This window comes from Pseudophryne corroboree, chromosome 2 (assembly GCF_028390025.1).
Source record: "Pseudophryne corroboree isolate aPseCor3 chromosome 2, aPseCor3.hap2, whole genome shotgun sequence".
Classification (NCBI taxonomy): Eukaryota; Metazoa; Chordata; class Amphibia; order Anura; family Myobatrachidae; genus Pseudophryne; species Pseudophryne corroboree.
Window position 1 is genome coordinate 785,236,894 of NC_086445.1, and position 19,027 is coordinate 785,255,920.

General features: G+C 48.1%; 1 protein-coding gene across 2 annotated transcripts in view; it reads left to right on the top strand.

Moving 5' to 3' along the window:
- Window positions 1–7,606: 7,606 nt before the first annotated feature.
- Window positions 7,607–19,027, top strand: part of SHROOM2 (shroom family member 2) — a 505,814-nt gene continuing 494,393 nt past the window's right edge. For both annotated transcript variants that reach the window (XM_063955520.1, XM_063955521.1), the window contains exon 1: window positions 7,607–8,686. In XM_063955520.1, coding sequence (XP_063811590.1) covers window positions 8,447–8,686 — 240 coding nt within the window. In that variant the 5' untranslated portion in view covers window positions 7,607–8,446. The remainder of the gene's footprint in view (window positions 8,687–19,027) is intronic.

Sequence of the window (19,027 nt, forward strand, 5' to 3'; positions counted from 1 at the left end):
TAGAATCTGATTGGTTGCTATGGACAACATCACCAATACTCTGTTTTAGAAGTTTTAGTAAATGTACCCCAATGTGTCAGGGGCATTGTGGTGTGTGGAACAATGTATCACAGGCCACTGGCGTGCGCAGCACATTTTATTAGGGGGTGCACCATTGGAGGGGTGTGTCTAGCATCGCCTTTTGGGCGTGTCTAGCATCATCTACTGACGGTCAACGCATATAAAATATCCACCTTTGTAGCAATTTTAATAAAGCAGATACATTGTCAGTTATTGTGGTGTGCACCAAACAAACACCCATGATGGCACTCACTGCAATTATACTGCTCCTCCTCAGCCTGGTCTGGCTCCTCCTCTCTTTCCCCTGCAAGCTGCAGCAGCTTACTTACAAGTCAGTCACTCACTGACACTGACAGTCGCAGACTAGTACTGCTGCTGCTGGAAAAATGAGTGACGTGTCAATGCTGCTGCCGGACGTTTGCCAGTATTGAATTTGTCTTCCTAAGAGGAACGCTGGCTGCATGCTGATCCTCATCAGTGGCTGGTGTTGACATAGCATAGAAGGAGAGAGGTGGGCATGTGGCGGGTGGGCGTGTGAGCAGCATGATGTAACCACGTCACATCACGCTGTTTTTGTACATGGAGGTGGAGCCGGGAGTTTGAAAGCCGGTGGCAGTGGCACCCTTGATTAACACAGGTGTCCGGTCAGTAATGCAGTCCTGACAAGGTGCAGCGCAGAGGGGACAGTAATCAGCCTGCTCGGCGATCGCTGCATCAGGCATGTGAGATCGGGGTGCCAGACATTAGGGGGTGTCTGTGCGCACCAGGCACCCCCCCTGCGCACACCTATGTCACAGGCATTATGATGTGTGGCATAATGTATGATGGGCATTGCAGTGTGTGGTATAATGAGTCAGGGGCATTATGGCATGTGGCATAACGTATCACAGGCATTGCTGTGTGTGGCATAATGTGTTAGGGGCATTGCAGTGTGTGGCATAATGTATTATGGCCATTACGGTATGTGGCATAATCAGGGGAGTTTCAACAGAGTAGGGGGCCCATGTGCACCTTCAGGTGGGGCCCCAATTCTGCACGGCGCAGAAGTCGCTGGCATTTGCTGGAGTCTACTGCGCATGTCTCCGGAAACATGAACTTTCATTTTTCAGTTATTAGCCAGATTTAAAAAAAACATTTTTTTGTAGCTCTTCAGGAGGTTTAAGTTTTCTTGAGTAGCTCACACCCAATTAAGGTTGGAGACCACAGTGCTAGGTACAAGGTCAGATTTAGGGGTTGATTATCAGTTTAATATACTGTAATATATTTCACCCAACATTGGTGGTCAGTGGAGCCAAGGGGAAATAGGGTGGAGCTTCACGGCACCCCAGTTCCTGTCACTGTGGGGGCGTGCCCAGCACTCTCCTAGATGCTGGGCTGCTCCCAGGCTCCACCTAACTGTGAATAGATGCCGTGCGCATGCGCATAGCATCTGTTCATTCGCTTCTTACATGCTGCTCTGCTATGCAGAGCAGTGGTGGGTGCTCCCCCCAAATCCTCATCCCACTGCAGGACACTGTGGCCCACGGGTGGAACAGCAGGACAGTCCTAGGGAAATGTGACTGTCCTGCTGAATGCGGGACAATTGGGAGGTATGCAATATAATAACCAAACATGCCATGAACTTGTCATTTTATTTTTAATTATGTTAACATACAGTATTTACTAAGTAAAAAAGCTTACAGGGGCAGGTTGCAATTGTCCTACCCGTCTGCACCTCACTAGGAATGGCATATGGGCCCTCATTCCGAGTTGTTCGCTCGCTAGCTGCTTTTAGCAGCATTGCACACGCTAGGCCGCCGCCCTCTGGGAGTGTATCTTCGCTTAGCAGAATTGCGAACGAAAGAGTAGCAGAATTGCGAATAAATAATTCTTAGCAGTTTCTGAGTAGCTCGAGACTTACTCCTACACTGCGATCAGCTCAGCCCGTTTAGTTCCTGGTTTGACGCGTTCGGCCAGCCACTCCCCCGTTTCTCCAGACACTCCTGCGTTTTATCCTGGCACGCCTGCGTTTTTCCGTACACTCCCAGAAAACGGTCAGTTTCCGCCCAGAAACACCCACTTCCTGTCAATCACACTCCGATCACTTCAACGATGAAAATTCTTCGTTCGGACGTGAGTAAATCTACTAAGTTTTGTCCTAAATTACTTAGCGCATACGCACTGCGTACCATGCGCATGCGCATTTTTGCCTTAATCGCTCCGTTGCGAAAATCGGCAACGAGCGAACAACTCGGAATGACCCCCCTGGAACAGTATAGTGAAATATTTTGTAGTTACTGGTAAATTTCAGGCTGACAGTAATACCCCTTTTACACTCGCAGAAAAATCCCGGGATATTGCACGTGAACGCGCATCATCCCGGGATTCTTCTCAGTGTAAATGGGTACAGGGACAATTTCCCGGGACGAGCATCCCGGGATTTCATCCCAGGTCAAAGAACAGGCATCCAAGTGCTTAGCCCAGCAGTTGGCACTCCTAGGCACGTGCCCAATAGAAAATTCACTATTGGGTACCACAATTAAGGAGAGACACAGTTTATAAAAAAAACAGCCTGCGCTAGCAATTAATGATCAGGCATGCTGGGTGCTGTAAGTTACTATGACTGGCAGGTGTCACCTATCATATATGCACAGATCATCACGGTTTATAGTAAGCAGCCTGCTCAATCACTGATCTCCATAGCTGGCTGCTTGCTATGATCTCTGTATCCTACATAATAAAAGGCTAACGCTGCTCATCAACCTCTATGGGGGTATTCAAGTGTTTTGCGCACCAGCAGCCACTAGATGGTGCCCGACGGACCAATTCAAGTGTTGCTCCGTTCGGCCATGCACAGCCGCCGCCGCTGATATTACTGTTATGTTGTTCTCTAATTTTGACGGGCTGGTAACTAGTCATTTATACTTGCCAAATGTCCCTATTGTTATTCTACTCTGTAATATGATGATGATACTTAGTATGGTGCTCTGTTGTGTATGCTGGTAAATAGAATGAGGCTGTTTTGTAAACTATCCGCCATAATTTGTTCTGCTTTTAGTTCTAAGAATAGGACTCACATTTGTTTACAGTTCTCAAGAATGGTCACTGCTTTTACTTGTATAATAATCACCAGAATGAGCTGATCATTTGCTGGTGAGCAAGGCAGTAAATGGAAATGTTTCTAAGAACATACAATAAAAAATAAGATTTTAAACCTACCGGTAAATCTTTTTCTCGTAGTCCGTAGAGGATGCTGGGGACTCCGTAAGGACCATGGGGATAGACGGGCTCCGCAGGAGACATGGGCACTTTAAGAAAGAAGTTTAGGTATGGGTGTGCACTGGCTCCTCCCTCTATGCCCCTCCTCCAGACCCCAGTTAGAGAAACTGTGCCCAGAGGAGACGGACAGTACGAGGAAAGTATTTTTGTTAATCCAAGGGCAAGATTCATACCAGCCCACACCATTCACACCGTATAACTTGTGATATACTAACCAGTTAACAGTATGAAAACAACATAGCATCAGTCCGAGACAGATGAAACTATAACATAACCCTTTATTAAGCAAAACTATATACAAGTCTTGCAGAAGTAGTCCGCACTTGGGACGGGCGCCCAGCATCCTCTACGGACTACGAGAAAAAGATTTACCGGTAGGTTTAAAATCGTATTTTCTCTTACGTCCTAGAGGATGCTGGGGACTCCGTAAGGACCATGGGGATTATACCAAAGCTCCCAAACGGGCGGGAGAGTGCGGATGACTCTGCAGCACCGATTGAGCAAACAGGAGGTCCTCCTCAGCCAGGGTATCAAACTTATAGAATTTTGCAAAGGTGTTTGAACCCGACCAAGTAGTAGCTCGGCACAGCTGTAGTGCCGAGACCCCTCGGGCAGCCGCCCAAGAAGAGCCCACCTTCCTAGTGGAATGGGCCTGCGGGAGCAATGGCGCGCAGCGTTACCTCAGAGAAGATCTGAAGTCTTCAGCCGCCTTTGAAGTCTTCTTTCTTCTGATACTCACCCGGCTTCTATCTTCCGGCTCTGTGAGGGGGACGGCAGCGCGGCTCCGGGACGAACGGCGAGGGTGAGACCTGCGTTCCGACCCTCTGGAGCTAATGATGTCCAGTAGCCTAAGAAGCAGAGCCTATCATTTAAGCAGGTCTGTTTCTCTCCCCTCAGTCCCTCGATGCAGGGAGTCTGTTGCCAGCAGGCTCCCTGACAATAAAAAACCTAACAAATATACTTTATTTCAGGAAACTCAAGAGAGCTCCCTGTAATGCACCCAGTCTCCTCTGGGCACAGTAGTAAACTGGGGTCTGGAGTAGGGGCATAGAGGGAGGAGCCAGTGCACACCCATACCTAAAAATCTTTCTTAAAGTGACCATGTCTCCTGTGGAGCCCGTCTATCCCCATGGTCCTTACAGAGTCCCCAGCATCCTCTAGGACGTAAGAGAAAATGGCATGCATCCTTAGTGTGTGCTATGGGTATATATTAATATAACATGTAGTACTGTAAATGGCCATGCCTGTAAGGGATACATACGATATGCCGGCGGATGGGATGGCGCCGGTCATATGACCAACACCGGCAACCCGAAGCAGAGAATCACGTCGGGTAGGCATGTTTACACTCCCCCTTACCCCCTAATCATCCCTTCCCGCAGCATAACCCTAAATCCCCCCTGGAGCCTAAACCTATCTCTCCCCGGTGGAGACTAAACCTACCCCCCTTCCCCACCCAGCAGCCTAACCCTAACTCTTTCCCTTAGCCTAACCCTAACCCTCCCTGGGGGTGCATAACCCTTACCTCCCCCCACACCCAGCCTATCCCGCCCCTCCCCGCAACCTAATCCTGAACTTCCCCCCGCAGTAAAAAACTAACACCTCCCCCCCCCCATTTAAATTGCTCTACTGTCTTAAGGGGGGTACACACGGAGAAATTCGTGCTTAAGTTCTAAGTGATCTGACTAGTTTGCTTAGAAAATAAGCACGGCTCTCTCTGTGTGTATGCCCATCGCGATAGCGATGCATGCCAAATCTAGTTAGAGTGCTCATTTCACCGCTGGGTGAAATGAGCGTGCCCCCCTGCTCAGCACACATCGCGCTGTGTGCTAAGCGGAGGGAGAGATGTGTGCTGAGCGGTCTGTGATTGATACCTCAGAACACATCTTCCCCGTGTGTACGGGGCTTTCGCTTCTACCACTTCTGAGGGGTGGCTATTTCACTCGTCCATTACCCTTTCTGTGAAATAATTTTTCCTCAAATTTCCCCTGAACCTACAGTTCCTTCCTCCAGTTTCAGTGCATGTCCTCGTGTTCTAATACTTCTCTTCATTAAGGTACAGAGTGCATTGAGCAGGGAATCGATTCTACTCATCACCCTCTGTCACCCTCCATCTTTGCCTATCACCCTCTGTCACCTTTTCCCCATCACCCTCTGCTTCTGCTTATCACCTCTGCACATCACTCTCTCCCTGTCATCCTCTGCTTCTCTCCATCAATACTACAGTGTGCCATATTATGAACTCAGTACGGAGCCTAGAAGAAAGGAGGCCCAAAAAATATTTTACACCTAGGCCCACAAAAGTTCCGCCACTGTCCTGGGTGTTACATTTAGGGACAAACTGGATTTTCATTTTGAATTTCAGACCCTTGTATTTACAGCAAATGGGATAATGAATTAGGGGCCTGTTCATTATCTTAATTATGGGGGGCTGTATGTTCATTGATAATTAAGTTTCTAACTCACCATGAGCGCCAGAGCAATTGAACATTGCTCTGGTGCGTAGACAGCTGATCTGAAAATCAGCTGTCCCTGTGAATTCTTCCACCGCTAATTTAGCAGCAGTGAAAGTCGAGTCAGAACCGGCAGTGCTACTGCGCATGCGTAAACTTTGGTTCACACTTGCACAACTTCTACAGAAAGGAGATGAGAAGTTGCGAAGTGATCTGAATAGATCGCTCTTTGCAACCAGGACTCCTTCCGGGAACAAATGCCATCTGAATATGGCAAAGGTTCCTGCAGTCAAGCTCGGAAAATTTTGTACTTTTGGAGCTAAATGAATTTAGGTCTCCATACTAGTCAGTAGCGGCTCTTGCCACGCAGGCTTTTTGCCCGGGGCGCCACTGCCCTGAGGGCGCCGTCAGGGGAAGAACCGCTACTCCTGATCCCCGCTCTCCTCGGCTGCAGCCGGTGCCGTGGGCTGTGTGGGCGCCCGCTGCAGCCGGCTCCAGTGACAGACGCTAGAGGTAATAATTGACCTCTGGTGTTTGTGCAGCGCTGCTATGGGAGAGACGTCATGACATCTCTCCCATATAGAGGAGCCGGCGGCCGGAGGGCAGCGCAGCAGCGGTCCGGAAGCAGGAGCGGGGCTGGTAAGTATTGTTTTTTTGTTTTGGTGTTTGCAAGCGGCGCTACTACAGGGGTCACAACTACTGGGAGCACATACTGGGGGCACTACTACAGGGGGCATTGCTACAGTGGGCACAGCTACTGGGGGCAAATCACCTGGGGGCACAGCTACTGGGGGCACTGCTACTGAGGGCAAATCTACCTGGGCATAGCTAATGGGGGCACAGCTGCTGGGGGCACAGCTACGGGGGGGCACAAGTACAGGGGGATAACTGTGTCCATGCCCCTTCCCTATGAAAAAGCCACGCCCCTATTTCTGGGCACACGCCTTCCACGCGCACCAACTCTATTTTACCTGGAGGAGGATGGTTGGGGGGGGGGCACAGGAAACTTTCACCCTGGGTGCCACAAGGTCTAGAGCTGGCCCTGATTCTAGTGTATAGTGAGTATGGGTACAGCAGCCCAGGTCAGGACTGAAAGGTGAGCAGGAGATATCCGTGCTATCTCTTGTGGCACTACCTTTATAATGAATGACAGTAACAATTTATACAAAGTAGGAGAAAATTTAACTTTTCACCTGCTTTTGTAAAAATTAAGTGATGATGAATAGGTCCTTTAAGGCATACCTCCCAACTTTGGCCGCCTTGAAAGAGGGACACACGCGCGGCGAAGCCGCTCGCGCTCCAGAAAAGGGGTGTGGCCTGTGAAAAGGGGACGTGGCTTCGCGGGAAGATCCTCGATCGCGAGCCACGCCCCCGATTTCGTCACTGAGGGGGCATGCCCAGCGCTCCGTGAGCCGCTGGCATGCCCCCTCTCCCTTTGTCTACAATGAATAGACGCTGTGCGCATGCGCACAGCGTCTATTCACCGCTGCTCTGCGAAGCAGGGCAGCGAGAGACTGAGCCTCCCAACTGCCCCCCCCTACCGCGGGACACTACGGCCCGCGGGTGGGACAGCGGGACAGACCCCAAAAAACGGGACTGTCCCGCGAAAATCGGGACAGTTGGGAGGTATGCTTTAAGGTGTGTACACAAGGTGAGATAAATCTATAAGATTTTGACTATATAGTCAAAATATTATGAAAAGTTAATGCACATCTCAAGGTGTTAAAGTCTGGTCCAACATGTTAAGTAGTTAAAAAAAAACAAAAAAAACAGCCCCACCAAAAGCAACCAGCAGCAGCAGCAGCTCAGGAGTATCCTGTGTAGCCAGTGACACGCGCATTCTCTCTCTCCCAGGGATAATCAGTGAGTGATTGCTAAGCAGGAGAGGGGGAAGGGAGGGAGCAGCCAGCAGCAGCAGGGAAGAGACTCCTGCGAGCCCGGCTGCATTATTTAGCTCCGTGCACCCTCAGCAGGTCCCAGTCGCCAGTCTCCGGCTGATATAACAATAACACGCCGTGCCCGGGAGAGGGAAGCAGCAACAGGCTGCAGTGAGGGCAGCAGCAGGAAAGAGCTGGAGGAGCTGGAACAAGTTCGGAGCAGAGACACTGGCAGCGCCGTGCCGGGGAGGGGACAGGACATCGTCAGCTGTGCGGCTGGGAGGAAGGTGACTCTGAGCAACCTGTGATCGCGGTCACTGCGGCTGTGTGCCAGGACAGGTGGCTCCTGGAGAACTCCGCAAAGTGACGCCGGGACTGTCTCTGTGCTGCTGGGACAACTGGGACCAGGGCATGTGTTACCTGCTCCCCGGATCTGATCCCCCGGGGGCAGCAGAGCAATGGGCAGAGCAGCAGTAGCGCCCCCTCTGGGCATGTGGAGTATGTACAGCCGGAACTCTCCTCATTGCTTATAGGGACCTATTATTATTATTTGACCAGGAATAATCAGTATATTACCAGCTGCGGCTTACTTCAGATATCCTCACAGTAAATGCAGTACGTGGATTGTTTCTGCTCTTTCTAATAAACTTGGTTACATTGTATCTGCGCACTATCAGGAATACTTCTGTTTGTTTAATGGGAGGAGAGTACATAATGGTCTCTTCAGCCTGACTTCTGCTATGTAGTCTGACCGAGAAGGCAATATTCTCCCATTCTTTGTTACTTCTGGAGGAGTACATGTCTGGGACCGTACTGGCCAGCACCATGGAGAGCCTGGAGACTAGAGGGGGACAAGACAGGTTTGTGCCTGATGTCCTGAGGACTCCCCCAAGCTTGGACCAAGGGCAGAACATGATGATGGAGAGGAAAGTAGTGGAAGGCTGCAGATTGGTGGATGTATTTCTCACTGGTGGGGCTCCTTGGGGATTTACCTTGAAAGGCGGTAAAGAACATGGAGAACTTCTAATTATCACTAAGGTAAGTGTAATATAAGTAATCTTTACATGGAAATATATATCGTTTCAGTATTTTGAGGATTATTCTTATTACAGTATACTTAACTACTTTGTACATTGCAAAACTTAAAACGTAATAATAACAATGAAAATACACTTGTTAATTATACAGGCACTACTTGGATCATGGACTCTTTGCTCATGTTATTGCTGTTATTACAAGCTAGTCCTAGCTTCATCCCACATTCATGCAATCAGCTCTCATCCACCTGAAGTGATCACTCCATGGACCATAGGCCTAGCCTGGCAGCCCCCACCATACACACATCTAACCCTGTGTCTCTGCCATGGCCTGTCACCTATGTCTGGCAGCACACCGTTTATTGCAGCAGTCTGTCAGAGTGGAGCAGTGGGAAGGTGGGTTTGGGTCAGTAGTGCTATTACACCACTTGTGCTTAAGTGAAAGTAACCCTACCCGGAACAATCGGTGTACAGTTAAGTGGTCTCTGCATACTTAACAAGTACCAAATACATAAAGGTAATGATGAACTAGCATTTTACATTCTGTATCTGCTAGTAATCTTCCTTACCTTCTAAGGTAAAAGCACCAACAATGTCAAATAGATGACATGGGTTATTTTATACAGGGTTTTTTCCCCCCAACACTATTACTCAATGACTACCCTAATACTTCTATAGAAATGAAAATAATTAAGGTGCCTAATTAACAACAATTGTGCTAAAGCCTAGAAAATCAGTATTCCTAATGCTTTTTCAGGGCTATTTACTACAGTGCAGACACCATTACACAAGTGACACAAGTGACACAAAGAGCACATCCAGACAAGGCCAGAAAGTAAAGTGATAGATAATGCTATCACTTTACTTTTGGATTCAGACCAAGATTAACTAATGCTGTAGCGGGATATAAAGGTGGCATTAGCTAAAGGGGCCAGGCTCCGAAACTCCAACCTTTTCAGAACTTGTAAATTATGGCATTATTGCTGTCCCCATTGACAGCTCTGAGGATTGCTGCTATGATCTGTACTCTAAAGTGTGAAAATCCTCAGAAAAAGCTGTTTTTGAAGGATTCATCTGGAACCTTTAGCTTCATCTTTAGGCCCCTAAATGTCTTATGCGCTATACAATTATCTGGAAGATCATCTGCCAGATCTGGCTGGGAAAATGGACAAAACCTGTCGTTAAAACAAATGAGTTAAATCCGTAATTTAACCAATTTGGCTGAAAGACAGGTTTTGTCCATTTTCCGTGTTTGAGAGCAAATGGTCGATTGTCATTTGCGCTCGTCCATTACCAAATTTCATTCCAAAAAGCCAGATCTGGCAGATGATCTTCCAGATAATTGTATAGTGTATGCCCAGCTTTACATGGCAGATATTAAAGCTGGGTACACATTAGACGATAATGTGTTTGCGGCGAAATTGTGAGCTATGGACCCAGTGGGGGTGCCGGCATACATACTTGCTGATGGCGGGGGGTAGTGTGTGTGTGTGTGGGGGGGGGTAAGCGGGGCATTGCTGCATACGGCAGCTTGGCGTCGCTAGCGTCATCCCCAGATTGTACATGCAGCTCAAACGACTGAGGATGTCGCTAGCGACCTATGGGAGCACGCATCGATAACGATTTACTGGTTACACTAAATCGTTACCGGCTTAAGATTAACAGCAACTATTTTTGACATACACCATGCTGTGTATACAACATCTGTTCAGAGGCAATTTAAAAGCTTGTTATCTTCTAAATGATTTAATTACATTTCTACTGTCTGATCTCACGTCTTCCCATTAACGCTCGCTGTCTTCTCAGACATAATCATCACTTTCTGGTTCTTCCCATCTCTGCCACTTGAACTATCATTTCAGCCTTCATCAAAAGTGGGAAACTATCCACAAATTTATATTACTTAAAAGGGATGGTGTTGTTTTACAAGTGAAATATTTGAAAGGAAATAATTAGAGGGGTGGATAAAACTTTCAACGTCTAATAATCAGTCTGGAAGGTCTGTCAGTTCTACACCCTTCCTTTTCTCCGTGTGACAGAGAAGAGACAGTATCTTGTTATTATTTTCCTTGTAGGCGTGCTATGTTTGAGATTAGTGATATTACATGTCACTGCTGTGTGTGAGGACATGCTTTTCACAGGCCTAGCTGACAGTGTGCAGAAAGTTGGCGGTGTCATGGCGGGTGAAGGCCGTTCACTTGTCTGATTGGGCATTTTTTTTGTACTGAAACTGCAATGTGTTGAGTCACACAATACCTAGGTAATCAGCTACTACATTAGGCCTGTTTACTAGGAAGTGAGAAAATCACACTGACGGAACAGATGCCCTATTGTAAAGAGAATAAATAAACCAAAAAAATCGAGTTGGAAAGAAATTTAGCAACAGTGTGTTAAAGTAGCCTATCATAAACTAACTGTAAGCCATGGGCATTCATTGGGACATAGGCTCACAACACTGTTTGGTGGTAGCAGTATTCCTCTAATACAGGCTGTTTAGGTATATAAAGCAGACTACGAACTCACATTATATTGTTTTTTAATGCCTTTGGTTTTCAAATGCTATAAAATGTAATTCCTGAAATGTTTCCAAACACTATTGCTCTTTTATTTATTGAATATATTCTTTATGCATACGCTAATCCAATTTTTTTTAATTGGCTTTTGTACTTTTATGCCTGCAATATATATTCTTGGCTAAAACAGTAGACCAAAAAAATACATAGTTACATTTATGTGCTAGGTAAATGGATAAAATGTGTTTACTTGTTTCATTTGTATTTCCTTGTGCTTCATATGGTATGCTTTTAACATACTGCCCGTCGGGATCCGGGTGGTCGCAATTAGAGATGAGCGGGTTCGGTTTCTTTGAATCCGAACCCGCACGAACTTCACTTTTTTTTTCACGGGTCCGAGCGACTCGGATCTTCCCGCCTTGCTCGGTTAACCCGAGCGCGCCCGAACGTCATCATGACGCTGTCGGATTCTCGCGAGACTCGGATTCTATATAAGGAGCCGCGCGTCGCCGCCATTTTCACACGTGCATTGATATTGATAGGGAGAGGACGTGGCTGGCGTCCTCTCCATTTAGATTAGATTTAGAAGAGAGAGAGAGAGAGAGATTGCTGTGATACTGTAGATTAGAAGAGAGTGCAGACAGAGTTTAGTGACTGACGACCACAGTGACCAGTGACCACCAGAGACAGTGCAGTTGTTTGTTTTATTTAATATATCCGTTCTCTGCCTGAAAAAAACGATACACAGTCACACAGTGACTCAGTCTGTGTGCACTGCTCAGCCCAGTGTGCTGCACATCAATGTATTGTATATAAAGCTTATAATTGTGGGGGAGACTGGGGAGCACTGCAGGTTGTTATAGCAGGAGCCAGGAGTACATGATAAATAATATTATATTAAAATTAAACAGTGCACACTTTTGCTGCAGGAGTGCCACTGCCAGTGTGACTAGTGGTGACCAGTGCCTGACCACCAGTATATTAGTAGTATTGTATACTATCTCTTTATCAACCAGTCTATATTAGCAGCAGACACAGTACAGTGCGGTAGTTCACGGCTGTGGCTACCTCTGTGTCGGCACTCGGCAGGCAGTCCGTCCATCCATAATTGTATTATAATATATACCACCTAACCGTGGTTTTTTTTTCATTCTTTATACCGTCGTCATACTAGTTGTTACGAGTATACTACTATCTCTTTATCAACCAGTGTACAGTGCGGTAGTTCACGGCTGTGGCTACCTCTGTGTCGGCACTCGGCAGGCAGTCCGTCCAACCATAATTGTATTATATACCACCTAACCGTGGTTTTTTTTTCATTCTTTATACCGTCGTCATACTAGTTGTTACGAGTATACTACTATCTCTTTATCAACCAGTGTACAGTGCGGTAGTTCACGGCTGTGGCTACCTCTGTGTCGGCACTCGGCAGGCAGTCCGTCCATCCATAATTGTATTATAATATATACCACCTAACCGTGGTTTTTTTTTTCATTCTTTATACCGTCGTCATACTAGTTGTTACGAGTATACTACTATCTCTTTATCAACCAGTGTACAGTGCGGTAGTTCACGGCTGTGGCTACCTCTGTGTCGGCACTCGGCAGGCAGTCCGTCCATCCATAATTGTATTATATACCACCTAACCGTGGTTTTTTTATACCACCTAACCGTGGCAGTCCGTCCATAATTGTATACTAGTATCCAATCCATCCATCTCCATTGTTTACCTGAGGTGCCTTTTAGTTCTGCCTATAAAATATGGAGAACAAAAAAGTTGAGGTTCCAAAATTAGGGAAAGATCAAGATCCACTTCCACCTCGTGCTGAAGCTGCTGCCACTAGTCATGGCCGAGACGATGAAATGCCAGCAACGTCGTCTGCCAAGGCCGATGCCCAATGTCATAGTACAGAGCATGTCAAATCCAAAACACCAAATATCAGAAAAAAAAGGACTCCAAAACCTAAAATAAAATTGTCGGAGGAGAAGCGTAAACTTGCCAATATGCCATTTACCACACGGAGTGGCAAGGAACGGCTGAGGCCCTGGCCTATGTTCATGGCTAGTGGTTCAGCTTCACATGAGGATGGAAGCACTCAGCCTCTCGCTAGAAAACTGAAAAGACTCAAGCTGGCAAAAGCACCGCAAAGAACTGTGCGTTCTTTGAAATCCCAAATCCACAAGGAGAGTCCAATTGTGTCGGTTGCGATGCCTGACCTTCCCAACACTGGACGTGAAGAGCATGCGCCTTCCACCATTTGCACGCCCCCTGCAAGTGCTGGAAGGAGCACCCGCAGTCCAGTTCCTGATAGTCAGATTGAAGATGTCAGTGTTGAAGTACACCAGGATGAGGAGGATATGGGTGTTGCTGGCGCTGGGGAGGAAATTGACCAGGAGGATTCTGATGGTGAGGTGGTTTGTTTAAGTCAGGCACCCGGGGAGACACCTGTTGTCCGTGGGAGGAATATGGCCGTTGACATGCCAGGTGAAAATACCAAAAAAATCAGCTCTTCGGTGTGGAGGTATTTCACCAGAAATGCGGACAACAGGTGTCAAGCCGTGTGTTCCCTTTGTCAAGCTGTAATAAGTAGGGGTAAGGACGTTAACCACCTCGGAACATCCTCCCTTATACGTCACCTGCAGCGCATTCATAATAAGTCAGTGACAAGTTCAAAAACTTTGGGTGACAGCGGAAGCAGTCCACTGACCAGTAAATCCCTTCCTCTTGTAACCAAGCTCACGCAAACCACCCCACCAACTCCCTCAGTGTCAATTTCCTCCTTCCCCAGGAATGCCAATAGTCCTGCAGGCCATGTCACTGGCAAGTCTGACGAGTCCTCTCCTGCCTGGGATTCCTCCGATGCATCCTTGCGTGTAACGCCTACTGCTGCTGGCGCTGCTGTTGTTGCCGCTGGGAGTCGATGGTCATCCCAGAGGGGAAGTCGTAAGCCCACTTGTACTACTTCCAGTAAGCAATTGACTGTTCAACAGTCCTTTGCGAGGAAGATGAAATATCACAGCAGTCATCCTACTGCAAAGCGGATAACTGAGGCCTTGGCATCCTGGGTGGTGAGAAACGTGGTTCCGGTATCCATCATTACTGCAGAGCCAACTAGAGACTTGTTGGAGGTACTGTGTCCCCGGTACCAAATACCATCTAGGTTCCATTTCTCTAGGCAGGCGATACCGAAAATGTACACAGACCTCAGAAAAAGAGTCACCAGTGTCCTAAAAAATGCAGCTGTACCCAATGTCCACTTAACCACGGACATGTGGACAAGTGGAGCAGGGCAGGGTCAGGACTATATGACTGTGACAGCCCACTGGGTAGATGTATGGACTCCCGCCGCAAGAACAGCAGCGGCGGCACCAGTAGCAGCATCTCGCAAACGCCAACTCTTTCCTAGGCAGGCTACGCTTTGTATCACCGCTTTCCAGAATACGCACACAGCTGAAAACCTCTTACGGCAACTGAGGAAGATCATCGCGGAATGGCTTACCCCAATTGGACTCTCCTGTGGATTTGTGGCATCGGACAACGCCAGCAATATTGTGTGTGCATTAAATCTGGGCCAATTCCAGCACGTCCCATGTTTTGCACATACCTTGAATTTGGTGGTGCAGAATTTTTTAAAAAACGACAGGGGCGTGCAAGAGATGCTGTCGGTGGCCAGAAGAATTGCGGGACACTTTCGGCGTACAGGCACCACGTACAGAAAACTGGAGCACCACCAAAAACTACTGAACCTGCCCTGCCATCATCTGAAGCAAGAAGTGGTAACGAGGTGGAATTCAACCCTCTATATGCTTCAGAGGTTGGAGGAGCAGCAAAAGGCCATTCAAGCCTATACAATTGAGCACGATATAGTAGGTGGAATGCACCTGTCTCAAGTGCAGTGGAGAATGATTTCAACGTTGTGCAAGGTTCTGATGCCCTTTGAACTTGCCACACGTGAAGTCAGTTCAGACACTGCCAGCCTGAGTCAGGTCATTCCCCTCATCAGGCTTTTGCAGAAGAAGCTGGAGGCATTGAAGGAGGAGCTAACACGGAGCGATTCCGCTAGGCATGTGGGACTTGTGGATGCAGCCCTTAATTCGCTTAACAAGGATTCACGGGTGGTCAATCTGTTGAAATCAGAGCACTACATTTTGGCCACCGTGCTCGATCCTAGATTTAAAGCCTACCTTGGATCTCTCTTTCCGGCAGACACAGGTCTGCTGGGGTTGAAAGACCTGCTGGTGACAAAATTGTCAAGTCAAGCGGAACGCGACCTGTCAACATCTCCTCCTTCACATTCTCCCGCAACTGGGGGTGCGAGGAAAAGGCTCAGAATTCCGAGCCCACCCGCTGGCGGTGATGCAGGGCAGTCTGGAGCGACTGCTGATGCTGACATCTGGTCCGGACTGAAGGACCTGACAACGATTACGGACATGTCGTCTACTGTCACTGCATATGATTCTCTCAACATTGATAGAATGGTGGAGGATTATATGAGTGACCGCATCCAAGTAGGCACGTCACACAGTCCGTACTTATACTGGCAGGAAAAAGAGGCAATTTGGAGGCCCTTGCACAAACTGGCTTTATTCTACCTAAGTTGCCCTCCCACAAGTGTGTACTCCGAAAGAGTGTTTAGTGCCGCCGCTCACCTTGTCAGCAATCGGCGTACGAGGTTACATCCAGAAAATGTGGAGAAGATGATGTTCATTAAAATGAATTATAATCAATTCCTCCGCGGAGACATTGACCAGCAGCAATTGCCTCCACAAAGTACACAGGGAGCTGAGATGGTGGATTCCAGTGGGGACGAATTGATAATCTGTGAGGAGGGGGATGTACACGGTGATATATCGGAGGGTGAAGATGAGGTGGACATCTTGCCTCTGTAGAGCCAGTTTGTGCAAGGAGAGATTAATTGCTTCTTTTTTGGGGGGGGTCCAAACCAACCCGTCATATCAGTCACAGTCGTGTGGCAGACCCTGTCACTGAAATGATGGGTTGGTTAAAGTGTGCATGTCCTGTTTTGTTTATACAACATAAGGGTGGGTGGGAGGGCCCAAGGATAATTCCATCTTGCACCTCTTTTTTTCTTTTCTTTTTCTTTGCATCATGTGCTGATTGGGGAGGGTTTTTTGGAAGGGACATCCTGCGTGACACTGCAGTGCCACTCCTAGATGTGCCCGGTGTTTGTGTCGGCCACTAGGGTCGCTAATCTTACTCACACAGTCAGCTACCTCATTGCGCCTCTTTTTTTCTTTGCGTCATGTGCTGTTTGGGGAGGGTTTTTTGGAAGGGCCATCCTGCGTGACACTGCAGTGCCACTCCTAGATGGGCCCGGTGTTTGTGTCGGCCACTAGGGTCGCTAATCTTACTCACACAGCTACCTCATTGCGCCTCTTTTTTTCTTTGCGTCATGTGCTGTTTGGGGAGGGTTTTTTGGAAGGGACATCCTGCGTGACACTGCAGTGCCACTCCTAGATGGGCCCGGTGTTTGTGTCGGCCACTAGGGTCGCTTATCTTACTCACACAGCGACCTCGGTGCAAATTTTAGGACTAAAAATAATATTGTGAGGTATTCAGAATAGACTGAAAATGAGTGTAAATTATGGTTTTTGAGGTTAATAATACTTTGGGATCAAAATGACCCCCAAATTCTATGATTTAAGCTGTTTTTTAGTGTTTTTGGAAAAAAACACCCGAATCCAAAACACACCCGAATCCGACAAAAATAATTCGGTGAGGTTTTGCCAAAACGCGTTCGAACCCAAAACACGGCCGCGGAACCGAACCCAAAACCAAAACACAAAACCCGAAAAGGCGCTCATCTCTAGTCGCAATACCAGCGCCGGTATAGTGACAGCCAGCATCCCGGTTACCGGGAACCCATACTGATCCCCTTCATATGCATCACTCTTTTATCAATACAAATTATTATTGTTTCAAGTTTTATCACATACATTGCAGGCGCAATGTAATTGACAGCTGCTGGCATTGGATGGGTGGCGACGCGGTATTGCGAGGAGGGGTGATGGGCAAAACGGGGGCATGTCGGGAGCGCTTTTGTGGCAGCTGCGTGACGTCACACACAGTTGCTGCGACAAAAACAGTGCAGCCAGGGGTCAACCTTAAATTGATGCGTCTGGGGTGGTGTCACACACATGCTGTGCGGCCTTGCCCTGTGCTGGGTGGCCCCCAGCATGTGAGTAGATGAACACATATCTTCTGCGGATGCAAGATCTGCATCCATCTCTGAATAACCCCATTATCTCTAACCGCATGTTTCTAGCTCAGGGATGGGAACCGGCCCGTGCATTCTCCTAGCCTTCACTAACAGCCTGAGCTCCTTCCTACTTTTACCCCTTTCATACCTAAAACTGCGGGTCTTACCCGGGAATACGGTTCTGGGATCATACAGGGACATTCCCTGGTAAGACCCCTTGCATACTGCAGTCAGCAGCCCGGCATAATGCCAGGTTGCTGACGTCAGCGGCGGGGGCGGCGCAAGAGATCACATGATCTCTAAGCGCCGCCTGCTACATAGAGAGTGAACGGGAGCCGGGGCACATTGACCCGGCTCCCGTTCACACTGACCAGGTTCCCGGGAAGATCCCGGGACCAACCCTGGAAGATAGCAGGGTTGAAATGCCGGGGCAAGAGTCCCGGGATTTTGACCCTGTACCCTTTCACACTGAGAAATTTTCCGGGTTGATGCGCGTTCATGTGCATTAACCCGGGAAATTTTGGCTGGTGTGAAAGGGGTATTTGTTGTCATAATAGTTTTTTTTTTTTTCTTTTCTTTTTTTAATAACTTTAGCTTGTTTAAAAGTCCTACATTTTCAGGCAGGTGGCTCTATCGTTGATTAAATCTATTAATTTAACTTGCTGCTGAGATTTAAACTAATGTGCAGCCTCTTTAAAGGTTAGAGGGCAGCGTGGCCCCCTGAATTGTATCATTTTGCTTATCATTTATGTCTAGAGCAGGCATTCCCAACATCGGTCCTTAAGGCTACGGCCACATATAGGGGCCAAGAGGGTCCCATTCATCGGGACCCGCTTGGCCGGAAGGAAAATGCACATGGGCGCGTATGCAGTTGCCCACACATGTGCGGCAATCCTGCCGCCGCCGGATCCAACTGCAGCGGACCATGCTGTGGTCAGGCCGGATGGCAGGACGACGGGATTTCAAGGTGAACACATACATTTCAATGTATGTGTTCACACAGGGTGTAATTCAGACCTGATCGCTAGGCTGCGTTTTCACACAGTGGGCGATCAGGTCTAAACTGTGCATGTATTTGTACCGCAATGTGCAGGCGCGTCGCACGGGTACAGAGCGGATCACCGTTCAGTGATGGGTTTGACAGGAAGAGGGCATTTGTGGGAGGCAACTGACCGTTTTCTGGGAGTGTTTGGAAAAACGCAGGAGTGTCCAAGCGTTTGCAGGGCGGGTGTCTGACGTCAATTCCGAGCCCGAACAGGCTGAAGTGATCGCAGCGGCTGACTAAGTCCTGGGCTGCGCACAGACTGCACAAAATCAGTTTGTTCAGCTCTGCCACACATGCGTTCGCACACTTGCACAGCTAAAATACACTCCCCCTGTAGGCGGCGACTATCTGATTGCAGCAGTGCAAAAATCGCCTGCTAGTGATCAGGTCTGAATTACCCCCATAGTGCGGCTGTGCAGCACTGTGTGCTATTGAAATCTCGTGTGTCACTGGCCGGATTCTGTTCTGCGGGATCCTGCAGAACAGGATCCGTGTGCACACAAATTCCCCCACCCGACCAGGCGCTTGGCTGCTATGTGTAGCCGTAGCCTTAGGCACACTAA